The following is a 24,023-nucleotide window of genomic DNA, read 5'->3' on the forward strand; positions in this document are numbered from 1 at the left end:
ATAGAAAATTTCAACCCCCAAATCTGAAAAACCCTAAAACTGATTTTTAGGGCATCCAAAGTTCTAATAGCTTTCATGTCTAAACATGAGAAACAATTCCATCTTAAAAACAGGATAAAAATTAATGAAGCCTGAATATTTTACAAAGTAGAGAAATGAGGACAAATCTTTGAGGAGACATGGCACATAAATCCCTGCTTCTGCACAGAAATGCAAGAAGATGGATTAAGTCCACGAGCAGCACAAGAGAACAGAAACAGAATAAACGAAGTGGCTGAAAATGAGAAAAGGCTAAGGAAACTGCAAAGACAAAAGGCCCTTGTTTAAATTCCTCAGATCCGATAATAAGTAGCGCATGACAGTTTGTCAGTAAGTGTGAGAAACTCACTCAAAGGAGGAGTCATGTGAGGACTTCTGACATCTCCACAAATGAGAGTTGATAACAGAAAAATGATTTCGTATTTTTCATACATTTCAAAGGGCTCCCACATCAAACACGCAGGTGCTTTGCAGGTGGTAATTTCATCATCAATTAACTGTTTAGTTCTTGCAATTCATTCAGTTCAGACTCAAAACCAAGCCTTTAAGTTTGTTTTAACAGAGAGAGAGATTTCTCAGCCCAGCACCTGGCAGGAGACTCCTGCCAATTGCTCACCAACCACTGCTCCATATTATTACGGACACAGAGAGGAAAAGGGAACAGCAACCTCAAAACAACAGGAGCTACAGTTGCATGGAGAGGAGCGCCCTGTGCACCTCCCACATGAAAGAACAAACAAAAAAAATCCACACAAACCACCAGCACTGCAGTCTGGAGAGGCTGGAGTGCTTCAGCTGCTCAATGTTACTTAATTAAAACCGTGTGCTTGGGTACAATCTTTAAATCACTTTTCTAATTAGGAAACGCACTCTGGTCCAGGTCATTAGCTGTGCAACGTCAGCAGGGTACCGAAACAGCTCTAAGTCTAACTGCACTAGAGATTAGTCTTGTTATTCAGCAACATTCTCTCAATCAGAACAAAAATTCCTCCTAAAAACATGCACCTAGTCAAGAAAAGGGGTCTGGAAATCAGTCCTCAGTACTGAACAGCACACGGAGGACTGGATTAATCTAATTACATTCCTGTTGCTTTTCTCTGACAAGCTACTTAACAAAATACACACCAATGATAAAAGAATTGACTCTCACTTCTACTACAGAAGATAATTAAGATTTGTTTGGTGGAACAAAAAACAAATCAAGGTTGGAAAAAATCAACATCATTTTCAGTGTTTTTTGGCAGCTGGAGAGAGTGTGTATTAAAATGGATTAAATGTAATTACCCTTGTTACTTTTTCCACAGTTGATTTTGAAAAAGACACAAGATGATAAACTTTAGGACAACATGCAGCATCATTTTGGAGCAGACTGCTTTTTTTTCCAAGCTTGTAATAAACGACCCACAGTTTTGCTTCACCAACAAGTAGCCAAAGTCGATGAAGTATCACCTGAAAAGCAGATCAAGACTGACAGAAGTGCAAGAAACACTCTGGTGTTCCAGGTTGGCAAGAGACTAATCTGAAATGGATTAAACAGTGTGCCATCTTTTAAAAATAGAAAATAAAATAATTGCCTCACTGGTTTGGAAATAGGACTTGCGCCAAGGCAAGTCTCTTGGCTCAGTTGGGACCCACATTCATCTTCTTTCACTTACCAAGTCCTGGAGCCTTATTTTGAGCACTGACATTTCATAATTACTTCAAATAATAGTTTGGACTCCATCACTCCTGAAAATCTGGCTTAAGAGACACATACACACGAAGCCTCTTCTGCTACCAAAGCAACAGCTTCTACAACAAAGCAGTCACAGCTACTTGAGCCACTGTATTGCTGCCCACAAAGAGATGGTTAGAGTCTCAACCTTTAAATATTTGAAGTATTTTTAGATACTTCAATTTTTTGTTCTTGATCCCCATGGTCCTCTATCCAGTTCTGAACAGCAACTGTAAAATGCATTTCCCCCCCCCCCCCCCCCCCCTTTTTAGTTTTGGTCTTCCCTAACACTCTTCAGTGAAAAGATTAACAGACTAATATATAGGAAGTGAAATAAAATGATCTCGGGGTACTTTCAAGGTTAAGCTCAAGTTATAGAACCAGACTTGACAGGTAAGCTTCATGCTGGTTTAAGCTAACACAAAGTATTTAACAGAAACAGGATTCAGCAAGTAACTGGATCACTTGAGGCCATAGTTAAGAGACACTGAAGCACAGACCACCAGACATGGCAAGAACGCATTGCAAATGCAGACGACCTGATGACAATTTGCTTTTAGCATAAGGTGCAACTTAAAAATGTTGCCAGTTCTGATGCCTGCTAATACAGACTGCATACAACAAGTGACAGAAGGGTGCAGAGAAAAACCACATCTTTTTGTCACAAGCTTTAATACTCTTTAATTCTGTACAATGCTGAAGCACTGTTACGTGATTATCCTAGTAAATGAAAAGCCAAACCATATGGGTAGATTTCCAGGTGTCTCAGAGAAAGAAGGAGACAAAGGAAAATAAAAAGTGTTCTCCACATTCTAAGCACAGCCACAGCCCTGAATTGCACAGGTTTTTTCTTTGTCTTATTATCTTTTAACAAAAATCCCCTGAACGAGCTGTACACCAACTCATTACTAACTTCCGTGCATGAATTTATAAAAAGTTTCAGGTAGCTCTGTTCAAAACATTTCTACTTTTGGTATTAAGTCTCTATGGCATTTGAACAGAAGGGAAAAAATCAGATTGTAGGCTTCATTTCAAGATTATGATTTAATTGAGGACATTTTTATTTTTTTTTGGCCAGAGATGTGGGGAAGAACTAGAACATTATAAAACAAGACACATGAAAATACCAAGCTGGCTACAGATTAGAAATACGTGGAATAACGTCCAGAAAGACAGTGCTTATAAAAAGGGAGGTTAATGGGAAATTGGTTCACAATGATTAAAAAGTCAAAATCCCATGTTATCTTCTTAAAAGACAGGTTATTTTATCCCTCAAGCAAATAATGCAGCAAAATATTTGAGGCTTCTCAAAAGAACACAGCATGTCTTTTCCTACATCCAAAAGGTGACGGAAATTACCATATTTTCTCCAGACTGCAGAACAGCCTGAAGCCTGGTTATGAAGGCACCTGTACATTGTACTGCGTGGCTTAGACATGCAGGAACAGAGTGTGGGCAATCATGAAAGGATTCTTCTCTAGAACAACAAGGCTTTCCAAGAAGATATCTCACAGATGCAAGAGAGACAGCTAATAGGAGAAGGGGGACTATAAAGTTACTGAGCCTTATTTGCAGCTGAAGCACAGGTCACAAAATTTTACTGTAACTAAACACAGGTATGAGTCCTTTAAAGGAGAAGACTGAAAAACTTGGGGTCAAATGACTTTTTTTTCACATCAGTAGACATAGAGACACAGCAAAAGCAAAACAGGCAGTCATAGCTAGGCAGAAGGAACATCATGCACAGCTCTCCCACATTTCTGCCAGGAACAAGAGTAAGTTGTGTTGACAAAATAAAACATGATCTGCATTTGAAAGATAGGACAATCCAGAAAGAGGAAGCATTGGTTAACTGAAGGTATAGCACACCCACCAGTATTAAGGTCCAAGGGGAGATCATTCACTGAAACATGTTTTCAGTGAAGAACAGAAGATACACTGGGTAATGACTGTGAGAAGGACGAAAAGCCAAACAAGTAAAACATGAAGCTACAGGAAGCTGAATGAGAGGTTGGCTGAAAGCGCTGTAGTCCAATAAACACAAAAAAGAAAAGCATGGAGCAAGACAAGATAGAGATGCAGATTATCCAGCAGGATACAAAATACAGAACTACACTGAGCCGATACAATTCAGCAAGTCAACAGAAATAAGAATTTACATCAAACAAAGCTGAAGTCTATGTGAGAGAGGATTCCAGTATATCAGACCTTTCCACTGATACTCTTTGCTGTTTTCATTGAAGAGGACTACTACGAGGAAATTGAAGAGCCTTGTGCTGAGGCACCCTTACACAGTTGTTGGCAGATGATAACAATAAGGAAGATTAGAAATGTTGAAAGCATTCTTCATGAACAAAAAACATCAACGGAAAATGAGTCGGGGGAGTCAGAGATGGAAAGTGGCATCACTACACTGGTTTAACTTCACTAACTCAAAAAATAAAGCTGTTTTATGCTCGTCCAAGAGCAGTCACACTTACTGAATTGTCAGTAGACTGCCTGTCACTCAGAGCTGACTCTACAATGTGTAATGTGATGCTTTGGCAAAAAGCTATTAAAACATTTTCTGTTGTAAGGCCGAGAACTACAAGATATACAGTCTTGCTGAGCATTTCTAAGCTGTCTTACCTCAAACATCTCTTGCTCTGTCCGTCGATGATCATCCAGGAGCTGCTCCATGTAGGTCAGATTACGGAATTTTTCTAGGTAACTACTGTATTGTTTCTGCAGTTGCTCCTCAATCTTCTCATACTCATCCATAAAAGCAGGACTGGAGAGAACAAGCACAAACTAATCAGCAAAATATTGACCTGTATATGCAGAATTCTGAAAGAAGCATTTTTGGTTTTGCAGCTTCCTTTTCACATCTACTAAACCAATCTAAAAGGACCTTTTGTTTTAAGGTTCCACACTACTTCAGAGACTAAAAGCATAAGACACAAAAACTCATTAAACCATCCTGCAAAAATTACATATAGCAAAGGATATACCTTTACATATACCGTTTCCTTTCAAACAGGCAGAAAGGCAATTTTGGTCCCTTTAGAAGCAAATCTAACTTAATTATCCTGCTGTTCCATGAGTTAAAAAACCTAGCTTGTAGCATGGCTGGAGACTTATTTGCTACAAAACTGCTGAGACTAGACACCAGTAAGGGCCGATGTCCCGATACAACAGAGCTAACCGTTGCACCCCAAAGAACACTGCTGCTGTCAATGATTCACGCCTACCCAGTGCACTTCCTCCAAAGTGTTACTGATCAAAATGCATATATGAATCAATCTCATCCCTTCCACGACTCATTTTTTGAATTATTTTTTTTTCTTTTCCCCCATATTAGGTCAAAAATAGAGCATGATCTTGTAGATTGTATAAACCTGAAGTTTAATTAAGGGCAAGAAATCAACCCAAACTGTGAACCTGAAGATCTTGATTTTACAGCGGGCTGTATCACTGCCTAGAGGAACTGATCCTAAAAAAAGATGCATAATGCACTTTTTCTGTTGGTGGCTAAGAACGCTAGAAGCCTCTGGGATCCGAGGGAATGTTTGTACCAGTTGCTGCTTTCAGGAGAACTACCTGACACAATCTATGTTTAATGACAAAGGAAAAGAAAAGACATACTACCTGACCATTTTGTACAGCTCAAGCAGGAATTAAGCAACTCCAACAAATAATATTCTGGCCATTTTTAACAGTCTGAAATTCTGATTTATAATACATGAAAAATCAACAGTCACAATCCAGACTGGGTATTTCCAGAGAAAAGAATCTCTCTTTTCCACAGGCCATCATCTCAGCCTCATTACAGGCTCCCTCCTCGCTGCTCTAAGCATTAACAATGCACAGTTCCACCATTTATGCTAACACTCATTTATGCAGTAGATAATCAGTTCATAATCTTTACCGAACACTTTGTAGAGTCTGTAGCCTCTTCTGGCTTCTTTCCAGTTCCAATTTTCGTTTTTCAATCTTGGCTTCCAAATTGGCTTCATCCAAAGCCACATTACTCAACATGTCTTTAGTCTTCTGGACTTGTTCCTAAAGGAGAAGGATGGTGAACCATGGCTTGCATTGAAATAATTAGAATTATCTTTCAGATGCTGAACATTGTTCCATATAATCTCGCATCTCACGTTATCAAACAACATTACAACCATGAGCTAAAACGTAAAATGGCTAGGCAATGAAAATTAAAAAGTTCTTTGTGGTGAGGATAGTGAACTAACTGGGCATTTACAAATTTAAAATACCTGATTTTTTTCCAGACATTCTTAAAGAAGAAAGAAGAAAACCCCACAGCTTGCCCTGAGCATTAACATTATTTTTCCTTCCCACTGGAAAAAAGCAGTAAAAGATAGGAAGAAGCGTCCCCCAAAATATCTAACAGGATACATAAGGACATGTCCTGACATGTAAGTATCTGGATAAACTCAGATGAGAAATGCAATTATTTTTGGTACTATTTTAGGGAATTGTAGTTTCCATCTTTTTCTTTTTTCCTCTTTAAGATAATGGTCTGTTTTATAAAGAACTTACTCTATCCAAATATCTTCATCCTTTTCTAAGTCTTGCTTTATGCATCTTTTCAAAATCTGGGAAGCATCCTGAACATTAGAATATGTGCCACAGGAACCAGAAGGGAAAAGTGTGAATATTCCAGTTTATTAAAATGAGCTGAGGACATTCAGTGTGCTCATGCTCAGGGAACTGTGAGTGCCTTTTGAGTGAGAGAGGGCTTCACATTTGCTGAAATTCCAGCAGTAACTGTCAGGTGCTGTTCAGCTATAATAGGTCATTTCATTAACTGGTCCAGAACTAAACCAGCTGAGGTGCATTACTGCTGTTTCCCAAGAAGCCAATTGCTCTACTATGCTGCTGTTAGTTTATTAGCTCTACTGCACAGAATAACAATGCATATTAACCACATTTAGAATTCATATAGACTGAGTAGAGCAGAAACATAAGGAAAGATCGCTTGAAGTATTTATTGATTATGCATTGGCTGTTTAAACCTGGAACTCCACTCCTTGTAATTATACAATTGGACTGGATACAGTCTGCATTTAAATAACTTACAGTAATCACTAGGATTTAATTAACCACCATACTTGCACAGTGGCTGTGAGTGCAGCAAATGGTTCAGAAATACAGGAACCCAAGCACTGGAGCAAGGACAGTGTTGTGGAGACTGGGACAGACAAAAGGTCTGCCAAAACCAGACTAACAACGACGCACTGGCATGGCACCAATTAGCACAGAACCAGTTCTTCTCCCTCCCTGGGCAGCCCAGCTATCCTGCTTCCCAAGCCCAACTTCACAACTCCAGAGGTACCAGCACATCCTGAGTTACCAAGTACACCCCTTGCAGCCTTGACTGCAAAGTTTACGTGGCTTAGACAATGTAGATGGGATGGAGATTTCTGTGCTGCTTTAGGCAATTTTTATCCCTCCTGTAGAGCTTCTGGGGTTACCACTGAGCTCCTAACAAAGGCAGGGAATATCACTAAAATGCGTTTTCTCCCGAGAGAGGCCAAGTGCAGTTCTTTGATGCACCTACTGGAGGAATGTTTCTGCACACTGAACCAATGCAGTTACACAGTGCAACAATGACAGCAGAATGGTCTTAATGTGTTCTCCTAGGTGCTGCTGCTAGCATAGTTTACCCTTTCTGCTGCAGGCTGTGATTTCTGACTGCCAGCTCACCATCATCAATGTGCCAACACCTCATTCACTCTGTCAGGAAAACCAGCAGTTTCAATTAAAATGCTTGTTCACTTTGAACACAGCAGATTTCCCAAATAAACCATAAGGATCATCAGTGACCGTACTCATTACCATGACACAAGGAGTAATCACAGCCTGACCTCTGCCTGGATGAACTTCTGTTCAACATTTGATGTTACCTAAAGACCAACGTCTGCATTAGCCATTAAAGTTCAACATTAGCCATTAACTAACCACGTGCAGCAGCGGTCCACCAGCTGAAGGTGATGGGTGCTTTGGCACTCTTAACTCTAGCCTGCTGATAAAAGAGCTATGTTATCCTTGCAGGAGAGGAATGATATAATAAATACCATTTTGCTTACCAGAACACAGTCAATGGCAACTTTCATCATCTTCTCAGCCTCATTTATCTCCAAAGGTCTGGCAATAGATTCTGTTCTTGCTTCCTATGAAATAAAAATATACCAGTACATTTAAACACTATACAAAGGAACTGATATATGCAGAACTGAGGGTGGTCAAGCAATAATGACATGATCATCTGCATAATTAATGGAATAGGATTTAGTGTTTATTCACCAAGGCTCAGATGATTTAAAGAACAGGAGATGATGAAAAAGTCAGTTAAGTGAGGCTAAAGATTAACACTGAGGAATTAAGGCATCTTTTCAAAACAAGGTAAGTGCTATTGTCTGAACTGCAAGTATTCTTGAATGCAGATCTTTGGAAACTGCACTGGTTATTACATGTTGAGCAAGGTATGCAACATAGCACAGAAGATTTCATCACCTTTACACCATGACCTGTGAAAACAATAGTGTAGGTAGATGAGCATGGTGTCACAAAAATTATGGAGTAACAAGCACTATGAACCCATCTAACTCTGCCAGGCAGCTGCAACAGGCAGCAAGTGCCTCCAAAACCCATATGAAAATCAGATGATGCAGATGTATGGACTTCTCTGATTTTGATAAATAAGTGGTTCAGAAAAACAAACCCAAGTGATCCTTGTTTATATCCCAAAGGATGAAATAACCTCTTCCACTCTCAGCAGTTTTGGGGATGGGCTTATCGGTATTTAGTGTGCACCTGTCTGTATGATGTCTTACAACACTGACCTGGTCATTAAATGAAAACACTGCATTACTTGTTTGCTACTGGGAGGAGAGGAGGGAGATTTTTGCAGCTCAATGTCCTTAAAATCATCTTATGTTGGCAAACCATTTGGTAACAGGTGGATAAAGATGGAAATAGCATCTCTCTAGAGAACATCTGACTAAGAATCTAAAAATGCTTTAAACACATTGCAACAAGCTGTACCCAGCCTACTACAAGATGAATTCTGGAAGCAGATACAATCACTTTGTTAAGCTACCATGCCAGACACTCCAGATTGCCTAAGTAAGTACCAGCACAGGCAGCCTAGCTCCCTCCCTACCAAATGAAGTTCAGGGAGTTGCATGGTGAACCCAGCCAGGGAGCTCATCCTGCCAAGAAATGATTTTTGTGCTGAGCTTATTCCTCCACTGGATCAGTCCTCTGAATAAGCCTGCCACATGCTGCAAGAAGGCTTTTTTTCCTGGCACAAGAAAAGAAATAGAAGAAATATTATGTTGGGGAGAGTGACAGGAGTTACATCTGTTGGTGGCAGTGACAGCTTACACTGCCTAAAGTGCTTGTGAACACTCCCTGTCCACACCGAAATACAAGCTCCAAGCAACAGAAAGTTAATTTCAGTGAAAATAAGGTACAAAGGGTCTGCACAATACATATTCCTGAATAACTGTACAGGTAGACACTCCTGGAGGAAGACCAAACAAGAATAATGTAGCTCAGTAGCAATTCTGAGAACATCATGCATTTAACCAGCTCACCAAAATGCCTATTTATTTGTGAGGACTTTGCTTGAACTGAAATGGCAGCTAGGATCAGCCTGGTGAAGACACTGCCCTGCCAACTGTACTCAGTTCTTCTGACAGAAACATCTCTGCCACAGAACTAACATATTTAATAAAAAAAAAAAAGTTGATCATTCAGCAGGGCGGAGGAAATTATTTTCCTTCCTGCTTTCTAAAGAGATAAAAGAAATAGCAAGGACCTTAGTTTTTAATTATAAACAACTCCCTTACCAATTTCCTTTCAGTAGTCAAGTAAAACACCCACAGAACACGCACAAGTCACTGCAGTGTGTATCAGGTCAGGGTAACTGATGGGGTTTAGATACACGGCTGAGGATCTACCCTTTTAAGTTGGAAAAATTGACACAAGTTTAACGTCTTTTCTTCTTCACCTTCCCTCTACTACCCATGGAATTTTCATGTACAAAACACAGTCTTCATGCAAGAATCCACATAATTTTCTACAAGGTTCAGTCCTACATTAACACCTGCTTAGAAGAATTTGTCAGGCCAATGAAGAGTAGTGTAAAGACAAGAAACTTGTATTTTCAGACTGTGGAATCAGGGTTAAACTGGAAAAGAAGAAGGTCAGGGCAATTAAACTCCTCCCACCCCAACAGATGGGCAGGATGATCCAAGTGGACCATTATAGCTTCTGTACATACACGGCTCTCCCCTCTAAGACCCTGCATTTATACATATATTTTTCACTTCACCATTACAAACAGTGCCATTAACCTAATTTTGACACTTTAGAGTTGTAAACTTAAGTGAAAAAATATAGTAAATATAATGGAAAAAAACAGTAATATATAATGGAAATACAATGGAAAAATAAATATATTTTGAGACTATCGAGAGCTGTACACAAATTTTTTAATGGATGTTTGTAACAGCTTCCCTGGGTACCCTTCACTGGGCCATTTCTTGTTATCCTATGAAAACTTCCAAAGAGAAAACTTTTATTTTTAATATCTCTTTTCAGGAAGGACCCTGCAACTGGCCATACAGAAGAGGATGAAAAGGCAGGCAGCTCACATTAATATGCTGGGATAAAAATAAACACCCCACAAAGATTACAGAGACGTTAGGAAAAGCATCTACTTTAAAATACCAAAGTTGGTAAATTTAAATGTTTTTAAGCCATTAGAAAATTAAAGAAATTAATTTAACACAACCACTTTGACTATCTCTGACTCCCTGCACAAGCAAGTACAGCACATTTTCCTTCCAGCCCAACTCACCCTTACTGGTATTTCTTACCGAATATAAAATATGCAGTAACATGACAACTGAGACTTTTAAAGCCTGGCTTTACACAAAGGCTCATCTGTTTGTGCCTAATCTGTGGCTACACATAGGCTGTATACTTGAAAGCAAAATCAATTTTCTAAATTTCTCCACATACCAGATATTACATTTCCACTGGCTATACTCACAATTCCTTGTACTCAAAAAGTGTGCAAACAGAACTGAGCTGAAAAACATGGCCTCATTCATTTTCTTTTAAAGTAATGTACTCTTTGCAATTAGGTGTACTAATCAGAATACACATTCTAATACTCAAGAGATTTCCTTTAAATTAACCATTAAAAATAGAGTTCTCAGGAGAGATTAAAAATATAGAAAAAATTATCAAGGCAAGAGGAAGTGAGAAGCAGAACAATTTAGGGCTATGCCTGGTAATTACAACTTGAGAAAACAAACATACCCAAAAACATAGAGGTATTCATGAACAAGCTGATTGTTTACCATTTACAAGTGCTTCCTGTTCAAAGTGTCCAAGAGCTCCCTGGCTATAGTCTTACATAATAAATACTAATTAAAAATCAGGGAAGCCAAGTGTAAAATTATTTCTGATGAACTAAATCTGACAATTATTAAAGAAAACACACAAAGACACACAAGAGACACCATTTGCTGGCATTATTTATCCTGGTTTGACTCATATTTGGTGCTGCATGGAAGGACTGAGACTTTAATTCTTCAAGTTTTGAATCTCAATTTGGCTAAAGCCAATTGGAAGTACTAATAAATTAGTTGGCTGGTTTACACTTGAAAACTTCATTTTCTTTGGAAATGAGAATTTCATTAAAGTAAGAAATATTTCTAATCACAGGCTAGCTGACTGCCCAATCAAGCAGAACAGAGCACAGCCTGACAAGACATTCCCCACAGGACAATGGAAAGTTAGTACTGAAGCCAGCTTTGCCCAAATTGCACATTTTGGCATAAAAGGTGAAGATAAATTTCCTTTGAGCAAAACTATACTGCAGTCATTTCAGGAAATAACACTGATCTTAAAGCCTTCAAAACTCCATCTGCCTAAAGAATTTACTTGTCTCAAATCCGCATCCTCACTGAGCAATGGTCCCCTGGGTCAAACACCAGCGAGGGAGAAGGCCACTGCAGATCTTCAGAGCAGTTCTGTCCACAGGACTCAGATCAGCAGCCAGCCTTCTGGAAAAGGTACTGAGCTGCAGTTCTGGCTGTCTGCTGCAGCAACCAGCTTTTGGTGGAGAAGTCAGCCTGACACAGGACTGTGAGTTACCATCACTCTCAACGCTCAGGTTAGTGTCACACTACAGCTTCTTTCTGCTGAAAGATAACAAAGCAACTGGTTCATCTAACCAGGAGTTACCTCGCTCAGCAAAAAAGCATCCTGTAGGATACAAATACAGAGGTAGTAACTTTATGAAACCTTCTTGCAGCTTCACTGTCAAACATCTAGATAAATATAAAAACGCTGTTGGAAATATAAAATGCAGAAAAGCAGCACAGGATTTGCCTTTCCTGTCACTAAAGACCTGTTCCACAAAGCTCTGCAGCCTTAAGTTTTCTGGATGTGGAAACAAGTGGATCTCTCTGCCCTTCCAGGATCATTAGGGAATACCTATCTTTCATTGAAAGTATAGTACCTTTTAGGGTATGTACACAAATCTCTGAAATACATGGTAACATGCAAATGACTCCGCTGCCTGAACAGATGTGTCTACCGTCATCTTCCAGGTAGACCCTAAGTCCGTATTATATTTGCCATCTCTCTTCAAATGTCTTGGACACCCTCAGACATCTGAGGTGAGACTAGACGCCTATATTGCGCCTGTATCGCAGATTTAAAAAGCACAGTATGGGTCTGCCATCTTCCTGAATAATAGAAAAAAAAAGGCAACTTACCACCAACGACAAAAAAACCCAAACCAAAAACAGGGACAAAAGCTCCTGAAAGTTTGATTTCAGCCCACTTGCATGTCAAATATAAGACAAGAAATATTCTATACTAACAATTAAAATTGTTGAGAAGCTAAGACAAAACTCTCCAAAAGCATCAGGAATTAGCAGTAAATACGACAGAGGGAACTGGTATGTTGTCAAGTGTTATATGGGCTCCACAGACCAAGTACTGGCAGAGGGTCAAGATAGAGCTCCTAGGATCTTCTGACCTTAGCAGAAACTGGTGACAGCGAACAGCACTTTGTAAGTACATTGCACCCTTCCATCATGTGCAAGGTGTTACAGTCTGATTCAGAATCCTGATATGAAAGAGAACATGGTGAGTCCATTCTGAAATCTAGAAGCACCTTCATGGACTCGGTCGCAGCTTGGCTCATTTAGCTCAGAAGTCAGATCTAGAATGGGAAATAGCTGTACTGCCACTTGGCCTTCTACTGAAACCTGAAGAGCTTCTCTAAAAGTCAGCTGACTGTCAAGGTAGCAGCAGCAATGCCAGCACTTGTCTATATGTGGAGGTTCCTGCACAGTGAATGAAGGTGCAAATTTTGAGTGCACTTGCTACTTTGCATTGTCTTGTTGACAAAACATGTTAATGTGCAACAGGTAATCCATTCAGCTTCACAGAAAACCACAGAATGAGTTGAGCCGGAAGGGACCTCTAAAGGCCATCTAGTCCAACCTCCCAGCCATGAGCAAGGACATCTTCAACTAGATCAGGTTCCTCAAAGCCCTGTCCAGCCTGACCCAGAATGTTTCCAGTGATGGGGCATCTACCACCTCCCTGGGCAGCCTGTGCCAGTGTTTCGTCACCTTCATCACAAAAAATTTCTTCCTTATATCTCATCTGAAACTCCATTACACCCCTGTTGATACTCCCGTCTCCCTGGGTGCTGCAGTATTAATATGGAACACTGAAGCCATCCTAAATTCACACACTCCCGTGCTGCTCAGTAATGTCACCACGCAGAAAGCCAAATGCACTTACTAGCCATAAAAAGCAGGGGCAGAAGGATGCTACTACTATCTCTGCAGATGTGCCCCACCACTTCCCTCACTGAGAATTTCCCCCCAGGAGCTTTATACTCGGTTGACAATGAAGATCCACTATTACAAAAACCATCCTGCAAATATGCCCAGTGAAGCATTTTCAACTGGTAATGGTTTTCCATCACTACACATCAAAAACTGATAAAACACCTTCCTACATACTTGGTGTATGGATAAATTGATGCACACATCCTCTGAACTGCAGTAAGGACCCAAGGCAAGTAATTAAGCATGACCAGTGCACAAGTCAGTCACAATAAATGTGGCATAATATACATATATGCTGATGTGCTCAAGGTCTAGCAGAGGTTTCTAAACATCTTTTTTTATCATTCATATATATGTGTGTATATATATATATATATATATATATATTTGTGATAAGGACAGAAAAGAAAGCTTTTTTTCTAACACACCGGTCTTGCACCAAACCTTTTTTGACCACAGGTTAAATCCTTCCTCATTTCTCAGAAGTGTGTAAGCCTGATACACGCAAGTTACCCCCTCACCGCTACTGTTGCCTTCAGTCTTAGTCCGGAAAGCATTACATCCCCTACTCCCTGCAAATAAGGGTTTTGCAACTACTGCTGTCTATGCAGGCAATCAAGCTTTCCTTTTGAAAAGTTTATTATTCAGGGAATTTACTAACACACACTGTGATCACATTTGGCCAATATAGGGAATGGATCATTAGGGACCATTATATATGAACAGGAAGGTACAGGAGGGACATTAAAAATAATCCAGACCTTCTGAAGTAATCTTATACTTCCTAACAGCCTATCTTCCTCCTCAAGAGATTAAAGGTCAAGATAATTGAGAATTTTGCTGCTTCCAGGCTATGGTGTTCTCTTGTATGCTTGTCTCAGCAGTCCACAAAGGGAATCCACAGAGACATTTCTCAACTCAGCAATGCAGAGCCCTCAATCAAACAGTATCCGACCCCCCCCCCAGCTATCCCAATGCGCAAAAAGCATACCATTCTGAGATCTTAGAAGAGCTGAGATGAAGAACTAACTGGAAAGCACAATTTTTCTCCAGACCAAAAAGAATCAGAAGGCCTGCCTAGCCAAATAAGAAGTAATCTGAACATATGCTTTGTGACAGAAGAAACCCCTTACAAATGTTGGCATACAGACTGCTGAGGCAAGAAAAATGGAACTTCAAACCTTTCTGACAGGCACAAAGTTAGGCTGCTCTGTTCCCTCCCCACACACCCCTCCAGGTCCACCTGTCTTCTGGTTTAAGAGCCGATTCCACCGAATTACCCTCAGCTCACAAACCCCAGCACGTGCTTACTACATCCTTACTAAATCTTTAAAACTACATCTCCTACATCCTTAAAAACTTCACCTCTAATTTACTTTATGTAAGGTTTCATGACACGCTGCACTGGTAAAGCTTGGATTAGTCCACAGGACTACAGGGTGTCACTTAATGGATCTTTAATCAGGAGGTAGCTTGTGATGTCTCTGGCAAGAGTCTGGCAAGATCACAAGGAACATAGCTCCTCCAGCAGAGCAAAAGCTAGGTTTGTGAGTGAATTTCCTAATATAAACAAATAGAAATGTCCTTGGATAGCACTAACAGGTGGATTTCTTTTTTAAAGGGAAAAAGACCAGGGTCATCAAAAAGGCAAGACACCCAGTCGGGCAAAAATCTTTTCAGTTTCTCCTTTTTATCTACATTCTTCTGTAACAAAATTAGCAATTGAATGCCCTTTCCTTATAGATAACATATAAGAAAACTTCAGGAAGGGTTATGATTTTCTTAGGGAAAAAAAGCAACAAAAAGGAGTACGTCTTCCAGCAGCACCTTTCAGACCTCAAAGATACATGAAGATGTCATGCAAAGTTGCAGCAAAGGTAGGAGCAGGCATTGTGTATGCAGCAATACCACCTACCCAAAGAAGTGAATTAAAAGTTTAAACTACATCGAGCCTTTGACTTCAGTAAACATTGCCATACAACTCGGGTTTCCATTCTCAGCAAAGCTTAACCAGCAGTAAGTGGAGTGGCTGGTGTATTCTTGCAACAGAAGTACCGGGGGGCTCTCTTTGGGCAGGAACAAAGGCATTTTAAATAATTAAAAACAGCTACAATCACTGTCCTTATGTTTAAGCCCATTTTCCTCTTATGTAATTAAAATTTTGACATGGCTGTATTCTGTGTCTCACAAAGGAAGGTTGGGAATAATGAACAAGCAAAACCTCACCAGATATTCAGAAGACAGCGTTTCTGATTCTGCCCAGTTAAGCGGAACTTGGTGCAGAGTCACAGGTTTTGACAAATGCTGTGACATACAAAAGATGGTTCAAATGCGATTTTCTTCGCTGCCAAACTAGAATGTTTTTTCAAAACAGTCTAGAACTGAGCTACAAGAATTCAGATCTTCCAACGAGCTGACTAAATTATCAATGCACTGACATAACTGGTCCACAAACTGCAAGGAGAAACGTGCCATCAATTTATAGCTGAAGCTATGCCTTCAAGCCAAATACTCCCAGGAAGTTCATTACAAAATCATTTCTTACATAAAACACACCCACAAATACTATATCCACGCAGCACACAACCACAGTTATGATTGAAGCAATCTAACACACAAGACGGTATTGATCCAACTATATCTTACAGATGCAAGGATTAATTTTGGCTTCCCACTTTGCAATAAACGCTTTTCCTTAAACCTGATAGGTTAGGTTTTGGTTAGAAGCAGGTCAGTTAAAAAAAAAATTGAAGCAAACTAGATAATTCTCCAGAGTTCTGGCAATTTCAAGTTACTTATTTCCACTAGAAATTGTAAGTGGCAACTTTGTAACCAAAGCACAGGAAATGAGAGAAATTAGTTTATCAGCCTCCCCCAGGCAGTATCTCACGCCCAGAACTAACATTTGGCAGATAGAAAATGTTTCCAACACTACAAATAAAATATTTTTTGTAGTTAACTTTCAAAGAGTACTGAACAATGCAGCTGTCACTCAAATCAGATCTGCCTCTCTACAGAAAGAGTAGGTGGCAAGCCACACCACCGTGAGCCGGGGGAGGCAAGGAGGAAGGGTTCTTTAATCAAAAAGCTGCCAATAAAGAGATCCAAGTTAAATGTCCTTAGTGGCAACTCTTTTTGTTGTAACTAATAGTGTCTCAGTTCCACAGCTGGATCTAAATGCCTTTGGCACTCCTAAGAGAAGTGTTTCACAAACTGAAGTCAGTAAAGAGATTCTTAATGACTTCCATCAATTTTGGAACAAGCTTATACTATGCGCATACATAACAATAACACTCACAGCAATACCCTGTACTTAGAAATTCATTCTCCATAGATTGGGAACACTTTATATGGCTGTTAAAAGCTTTAATCTACAAAATTACAGAAATTATTTACACAAGAGGATACATGGGGAATAAACAGTTTGTTCAAGGTCAGATGGAGTAAGCGCCAAGAGGAGCATTAGAAAACAGACCCACTGTGTTGCTCATCTTCAGCACAAGCTAAGGACATTTAAAAAAAGGTTATTTTCATCTTTCTTCAGTTTTACGTGGCTTAGAGCTTACTAAGAGGTAAAGAAAATAAAAACAACCTTTTCAGAAGGTCAGAAATATTTATGCCTGCCATCAACACAGAGGAAGTTTTATTCTTGAATTTTTTGCTTCATTATCTTACTGTGTCTAATAATTTGGCAAGGCTAAGCAAGGCAGCTTCTTGACAGGCTCCTGCTAATGTGTCCACAGGACCTCTGGCAGATGCAAAGTGGCAGGCACTCAGAGCCAGTCAGCTTTGCTGAGGTGTTATAAATAGCCCTGGATTCTTCCTTTTGGATTTCGGATGGTCGACGTATGAGAACTCTGGAGCATCCTTCCTCAACTAATCACAACTGGCCTTGACAGTCATTACTGCTTTATTTTGTGCTAAAGAATTATTTGGATTACCTCATCACCCCACCCTCCCCCCAAAGATTTATCTTGCCATTTTCCCCATGAATGACTGATCGCCAGCTGCTATAGGGTATAGCAGACCACTGACTTTCCTAACATCTTTTGGCCATTTACAAGACCTGAGCAGTTAGCTGTGTAGGTCCAGAGGCAGCCACCATGCGTGGAACCCAGAGTGAATGCATAGTAAAGTGGTGCTGCATTTTGCCTGAGTACTGACATTAATTTTGTTGCTGCTTTTCTTGATTTTGGGCTTGACAGGCTTAATCACAGCACTTGGTATTTTCAATTTCTACTTCTTTTAATCATCCTAAGTACTAGTATAGCATATGAAGAAAGAAATCCAAACAAATTCTCCCATCCCCACCTGAAATCCAAATCAACCTCCACCTTCGCCATAAAAAAAAAAAAGTAGAAAACAGATTGACGAAAACCAGAACTCAAAGCGCCTAGTTACTCTTCCAAAACTAGCTATAAATATTCTGAAAAGGAAGGCTACATCACAATGCAATGCAGAGAAAGTCCCCCTGGCAGTAAAGGAAACAATGAAGATGAAGACATATGTCTCCATGCACAGAATTTTCTTTTCATCTAGGGATCTCATGGTGTTGTAGCAAAATTCATTCATCAATTCCACTACACACTACAAATTTCAACTTAGCAATTTCTGTGCGCTAAGACTTGAACCAGTAATGGAAACTGTAAACTATTTTGCAATATTTATTGTATTTATTTAGTAAGGGTTAAATGCATTTTAAAATAAAAATTCTGTGTGTCTACCATTTTGCTGCCACAGGACATCAATAACTTATGCTGTGCTCATCCACAGTTGGTCTACAAACAACAGAGCTTCAGTGTGTTGAAGAATTCAACATTTAGCTCCAAAGATCCTCTAACCAAGTAAGAGCTTTCATCCCTTTTCCCCTTAGTGCTGAATTGCTCCCCAGAGTTAACTGGGCCAAGCTCCCGTTGAACAGTTACCTGACAGTGCAGGTGACACAGCCACAGCACCACACATGCCTCGCCTGTACTTCTCCCCCTCCCCACCTGGTGCTCCACAACCCACTGCACAAGCTGGGATCCACTGGCAGCGGGATAGGAATCTCTTTACACATCTGCAGGGCTGGAACCAAATAGCTCCTCTTCACATTTAAGCTTCCTGCTGCTTTAGGATTGTTAATCAGGAAATGCCTTCCTCTTCTATTTACAATATAAAATGTGATTTCTTTTTTAAACCAAAAATGACAATTGTGATTTTCATCTGATAAAAGTATATCTTTTGAGTTGTCTTTTTTTTCCCAAAGTCTTAACTAACAGCATCATAGTCTGAATTCAGCAAATGAATGCCTGTAGGTTTTGTTTCTTGCTCTGTTCTTAAATTAAAGTTTTCTCTACATCATAAATTAACTTTGAAAGCAGTTTACATATACATAAGAACTATATATTCAGTCAGGAAATAATGTATTTGCAAAAGCATCAGAAAGGCACAGTACCACATTTCCAAGAAAGAAATACAGACTTAAACTCTTCCCAATAAATACACATGTACATTTACATCACTGTTTATTTACAATACATCTAACAGAACCAGTCCCTTAATAAAACCTTCTCTAGCTGAAATTTGTTTTCCATTCAGAAAGTAATTTATAAAAAAAAAAAAAGTGTTCCATGACCTGGAGCAATAAAATTTTTCTAATGTATAAGGCTTTTCTACACTGTTTCTATACAAATTACATGCAAAAAGAACTTCAATAAAGAAAGTAAGGGTTGTGACACAAATTAGAGTCAACATTTCTAAAAGAAGTAATGAGTTTTACTTCACCTTTTTCCCAATGATCTTTCCCAAAAAGCTGCTCAGACTAAGAGAACAGACCTAGTCAACCCATTAGTGCCAAACACTGGCATTTCTTTTACAATTACCAGAAAATGAAGCAGTCTTCACTCTGGATAGAAACAAGAATTATCATCAGGCTGTCTAAGTCTAGGTAGGAAGATCCTTCATTTATATATATGGAAATGGATGGATTAGAAAAAGAAAAAAAAAAAAGAAAAAAGTTTCAGGGAACATAAAACTACCATGTTTTCAAATTCATTAAAACAGTATCACAGCTGTGATTTATGCAACAGGTTTCAGGACATAAAATGTAATGAAAAAATAAACCATACTGCTCTCCTACCGCCCTTTAATAGTGCAATCCCTTTGCCAGTGCAATTTATTGTGTGCATTACTTAGCCATGCAATGTCAAAAGAGAGTAAGCAATGGAGATCAATGTCTTCACACTAAAAAAATAATAAAAATAACCTTAGATTAATGGCAACTCATTTGATATCTACAAAGCTCCAATTCCCCACACAAAGCCAGAATTAACTGCACTTCTACTTCTGCCCACCAGGAATCGGGTGGGAAGGGCAGGCAGAGGATGCCATCCCTATGACCTTCTGAGCACCTCACCAACTCTGTGAAGAATGCAGGGAAGATGTGGGAAATGAAGAAGGGCGATTCCTTACTGCCCTCAACACTGGCTACTTAGCAAGAACTGCAGCTCCGCTGACTTCTGTGGGCATTACCAAACCTAAGAGCGATGGAAGAAAACAGCAGCATTTGGCTCTGATGAGCACGCTTCATACTTCAAGTGAAAGGCAGAGTTGCGTGCTTATAATTAAAAAAGGAAAACTTCACAAATTCCACTGACCACGTGGTTACTGCAGCCTCATGGCTTTTAACCTGAAACCTATTTGCTTTGCTACAGGCTCAAGGCCTCAAACTTGTCATGCGCTTATGTACTGAACTTGGCATTTAATACACAAGCCAAAAATGGGTTCTTTGGGTTTAACAGATCACTGAAGATGGCTGGAACCAGTCACAAATCATAAGGAACAGAGCATGAAAGTCTCTTCTGCTGCTCTCTGAGGGTTCTCGCTGCGCTGTCATAGTGTCACCTTGTACTTTTAGGATATAAACTCAGAGCTAATGAGACTGAACCAAAGGTCACCTTTCCTAAGGCAGGATTTCTTAAAGACTACATGTTCCATCTGTCAAACCTTTTTGTAAAATATAAACTGTGTACCTATGTAGGATTAGTTAGTCCCATCTTGCGCACTCAGTCATTACGCCACGACAAACATGCTCACTACTGCATATAAGTACCATCCTTTTAGAAATTGCACCTTCAAATAGCCTTCCATTGAAGATATCTTAATGGACCCAATGAGAAGTGGCTGTACTGAAGCACTTACTCTTCTCTTGATGTTTCATTTCATGCTTTCAGCACACCGCACTTGCACAAGTCCCTCTTCTAGGGCCCAGTTCTAAAGTCAGTTGGACTCCTAAAAGCCTTGATTTAAAGTCATTAAATGCCCAATTTCAAACCAATACTTTTTAAAAACGTTGGCTTATATTGACCTGTACTTGACTTTTTAAGTGGAGTTCTTAGGGATGCTGTACACAGGAAAAAGGGCTTTAATGCTCCGAAGCACGTATTAACACCTTGGGTAGCATTCATGTGAAAATTCTTTCAAAGCCAAGAAATTAAGCAAAGAATGCAATATGAGAAGTAACTGATTAATTGTTTTGTGACAATTGTGTATGTTGAATTAAACTGGCTTATCACTTCCCTCTCCCTTTTGAAATATTAATGCCTTTCACACTACTGCATACCATGCGGACTTACATATCAAGTAGAAAAGGCAATGTTCCCATAGATAGACTTCTCCGTATATCACCTGCTCTTTGAAAGACATACTCCACCAAACAAGGATCGGGGAGCATTAATCGTCAAGGTACAGTCTATGGCTTTTACAGGATGCACCTCCAACAGCTCGGATACTGCAAATTTGAAGATCACCAAAACCAGCACTAGAACAGTCAGGGTTTCCCTTCTTTACATGTCTATTTTCAGAAAATTAATAACCCCCAGCATTGCAGATAAATGCATTTAAGAAAATAATTGGAAGACTTATTGGTAGTGTTTCAGGACACTCTCCTGACTTCATGCACCAGTTTGTGATTTTACAACTAAGCTGAAGAATATGTACCCTGCAGACTTGCGAGCTCTTCAATTACTGTAACAGAAATAATGAGCCTTGCACTTGGAAAACTAATGGCATTAATCATTTATCTTTTAGGATATATCTATCCCCACCACTAACAAGTATATACAAAGTTAGTATCTCCAAACGGTTCTACAGAGAGTATTCCAGTTTCCTGCTGAAGAGAAAATGCCAAACTCTTCTCTCAGGCCTACTGCAACCCAAGTATAAGTGGAAAGGAAATGCAAACTTTCAGACCCCTTCCTTCAAAGTCACAGAACACTCATTTTAGATGCAGCTGTTAAGACGAACTACTGATGCTTTCATCACCCTTTTCCTTTGCAGCACCCAGTGAAGACAAGTTCTCATACACTCTCCAGTATATACTTACCCTTAGTTCAACTTCTTTGCCAAGTAAGTCATACAGACTTGCTCCTTTGGAGGTGATTTCAGAAGCAAGCTGTCTAGCTGCCTTCAAGTCAGCAATCTGGAAACACAGCAACAGTGCTGAATAGCAAAAGAGAATCCCCAGTATCACAAAGAATCTGTCCATGACAGACTTTTTTCCATTTTGAGGTTAAAATTGGATAGAAGGTTGACACAGTGGCCGAAACTCTACTACAGTACTGAAGAAATTGTCCACTGGAATCAGAGTGAGCCTGTCTCTTGCCTTTAAAATGGTCTAGATGGGGCACCATTTAGAAATAGGCTTCTAGGTGAAACCCCAGCCACTTCAGGCCAAAAAACCCCACCAACCACCTCCTCAAAACTGTGACTCAGCCAGTTGTTGGTTCATGTGCTGCCCAAGGCAAAGGGAAGCATCATCTTTTTCATATGCAAAAGTATATATACCAAAAGGTACATGACTAGCACATTGCGTAGGTAATTAATATTGAACACCTACAAGTGTTTTTTCATTATTTCTTCAGGTGCTTTCTTCAGAGAGACACACCAGACTTATACAGAGGAATAACCACCTGTGATTCTGCCTTTTTTTTTTTGAGAATAGTAGTAGAATTATTGTCTAACAAGCAAGCATGACATAGTACAAGTATAAAAGCATCAAAGACTAAAAATATTAGAATATAGAAGAGGTGCTAAAACTAACAAAAAGCAGTAAGAGGAATTCCTCTTATTTAGGAGAGTGTTGGGGTTTTTTTTAATATGTAGGGATGGTACTTATTTTAAGGGCTTTAACAGCTTGATGTCTGTTTAGGGTAACACGATCCCTTTCCTTTAATGCAAATGGGCTGAAAACCAACTTTCAGTCAGTATTTCACAAACTCTTCCTGTTGCAACAGGGTTAATAGAAAGTAGTCTTTTATTCCAGCCTACTCCAATATTTCTAGGATTTCAACAGTCCAAACCGCAGGTAATCAAATTTGTGCCACTGTTGCCTTGTATTATGCTTCTGGTTGAGAATTCACAGACATTAAAACAAATTGTAGCACATAACTTCAGCTATAGTAAGTATGAGTTAAAACCATACCCACTCCCCTGCAAGAATATTCTCTCTACTTAAGTTTCAGATAGAAAGAGGATTTAGTTTTTGTAAGTTAAGACAAAACCCCTGCCCCAGACAAGAGCACAGGCTTTTCTTACTTTTGAGCCAAGATCAAACTTGAACTTGCTGCTGTCTTCCTCACTCACGTCTGCACGTTCCACGCCCTTGGTATTCATAGCACCATAAAGCACAGAGGTGACCTTCAGCAGTTCCTTCACTGCATAGCCATCTGCCTGGTAAAGCCTCTTAGTGTTGAGCTTTATGTGAGCTTTGGTAGCCTTTGGGAAGAAAGGATGAATTCATCACGTCACAAAGAACAAAATCCTTATTTACCTCTTCACACTTCGCGCAAAAGCTCTTTTTGCGGGCACCATGCTTTGCTTTACGGAAATAAATCTTCCTGTTTGGAAATACAAGTTTGCCTCATCATATTACTGATGTTTCTAGAAGAAATTTTTCTGAAACATGCGCACTTTGTGCATGTCAGAACATTTGCAGATAACTGTCAGAATGAAAATACTCAAACTATCCATTAATTCTTCCCTGCATGAAGATCAGCAAAACCCCTGTGCACCACTTAAATTCAAATTTAGTTTAAGTGGAATCTAAGTGCTGCCCAGGTCTTGTGATGATGCGCTGCAGAGAGGTAAATTTCACCCTTAATGAGTTACAAGAATAAGATCAATTATCCCAATTTAACTGTCTTCTCTTCCAGCAGTACCTTCAGAATATTTTACTGTTTCTCTCAAATTTTTCCCTGCTACGATATAAGTGATTTTATTCCCTTGTCTTCCATCTCTGAAAAGTACAGACAGACCAGTAAGGAAGAACCTATTTAAAAATGTAATATTATCTTTTTATACTTCAAAATAATAACGGGGAAAAAAGAACATAATAG

General features: G+C 39.5%; 1 protein-coding gene across 5 annotated transcripts in view; it reads right to left on the minus strand.

The window, feature by feature from the left end:
* The window catches only part of CLUAP1 (clusterin associated protein 1), a 68,737-nt gene that overhangs the window by 38,924 nt on the left and 5,790 nt on the right, over positions 1–24,023 (minus strand). For 4 of the 5 annotated variants that reach the window (XM_055805802.1, XM_055805804.1, XM_055805803.1 and 1 more), the window contains exons 4-8: positions 23,224–23,403; positions 22,013–22,108; positions 7,843–7,926; positions 5,661–5,794; positions 4,382–4,523 (exon numbers count right to left, since the gene is read on the minus strand). In XM_055805802.1, coding sequence (XP_055661777.1) covers positions 4,382–4,523; positions 5,661–5,794; positions 7,843–7,926; positions 22,013–22,108; positions 23,224–23,403 — 636 coding nt within the window. The remainder of the gene's footprint in view (positions 1–4,381; positions 4,524–5,660; positions 5,795–7,842; positions 7,927–22,012; positions 22,109–23,223; positions 23,404–24,023) is intronic. The other variant, XM_055805805.1, reaches the window with a different exon arrangement.

The sequence above is a fragment of the Falco peregrinus genome, chromosome 5 (assembly GCF_023634155.1).
Source record: "Falco peregrinus isolate bFalPer1 chromosome 5, bFalPer1.pri, whole genome shotgun sequence".
Classification (NCBI taxonomy): domain Eukaryota; kingdom Metazoa; phylum Chordata; class Aves; order Falconiformes; family Falconidae; genus Falco; species Falco peregrinus.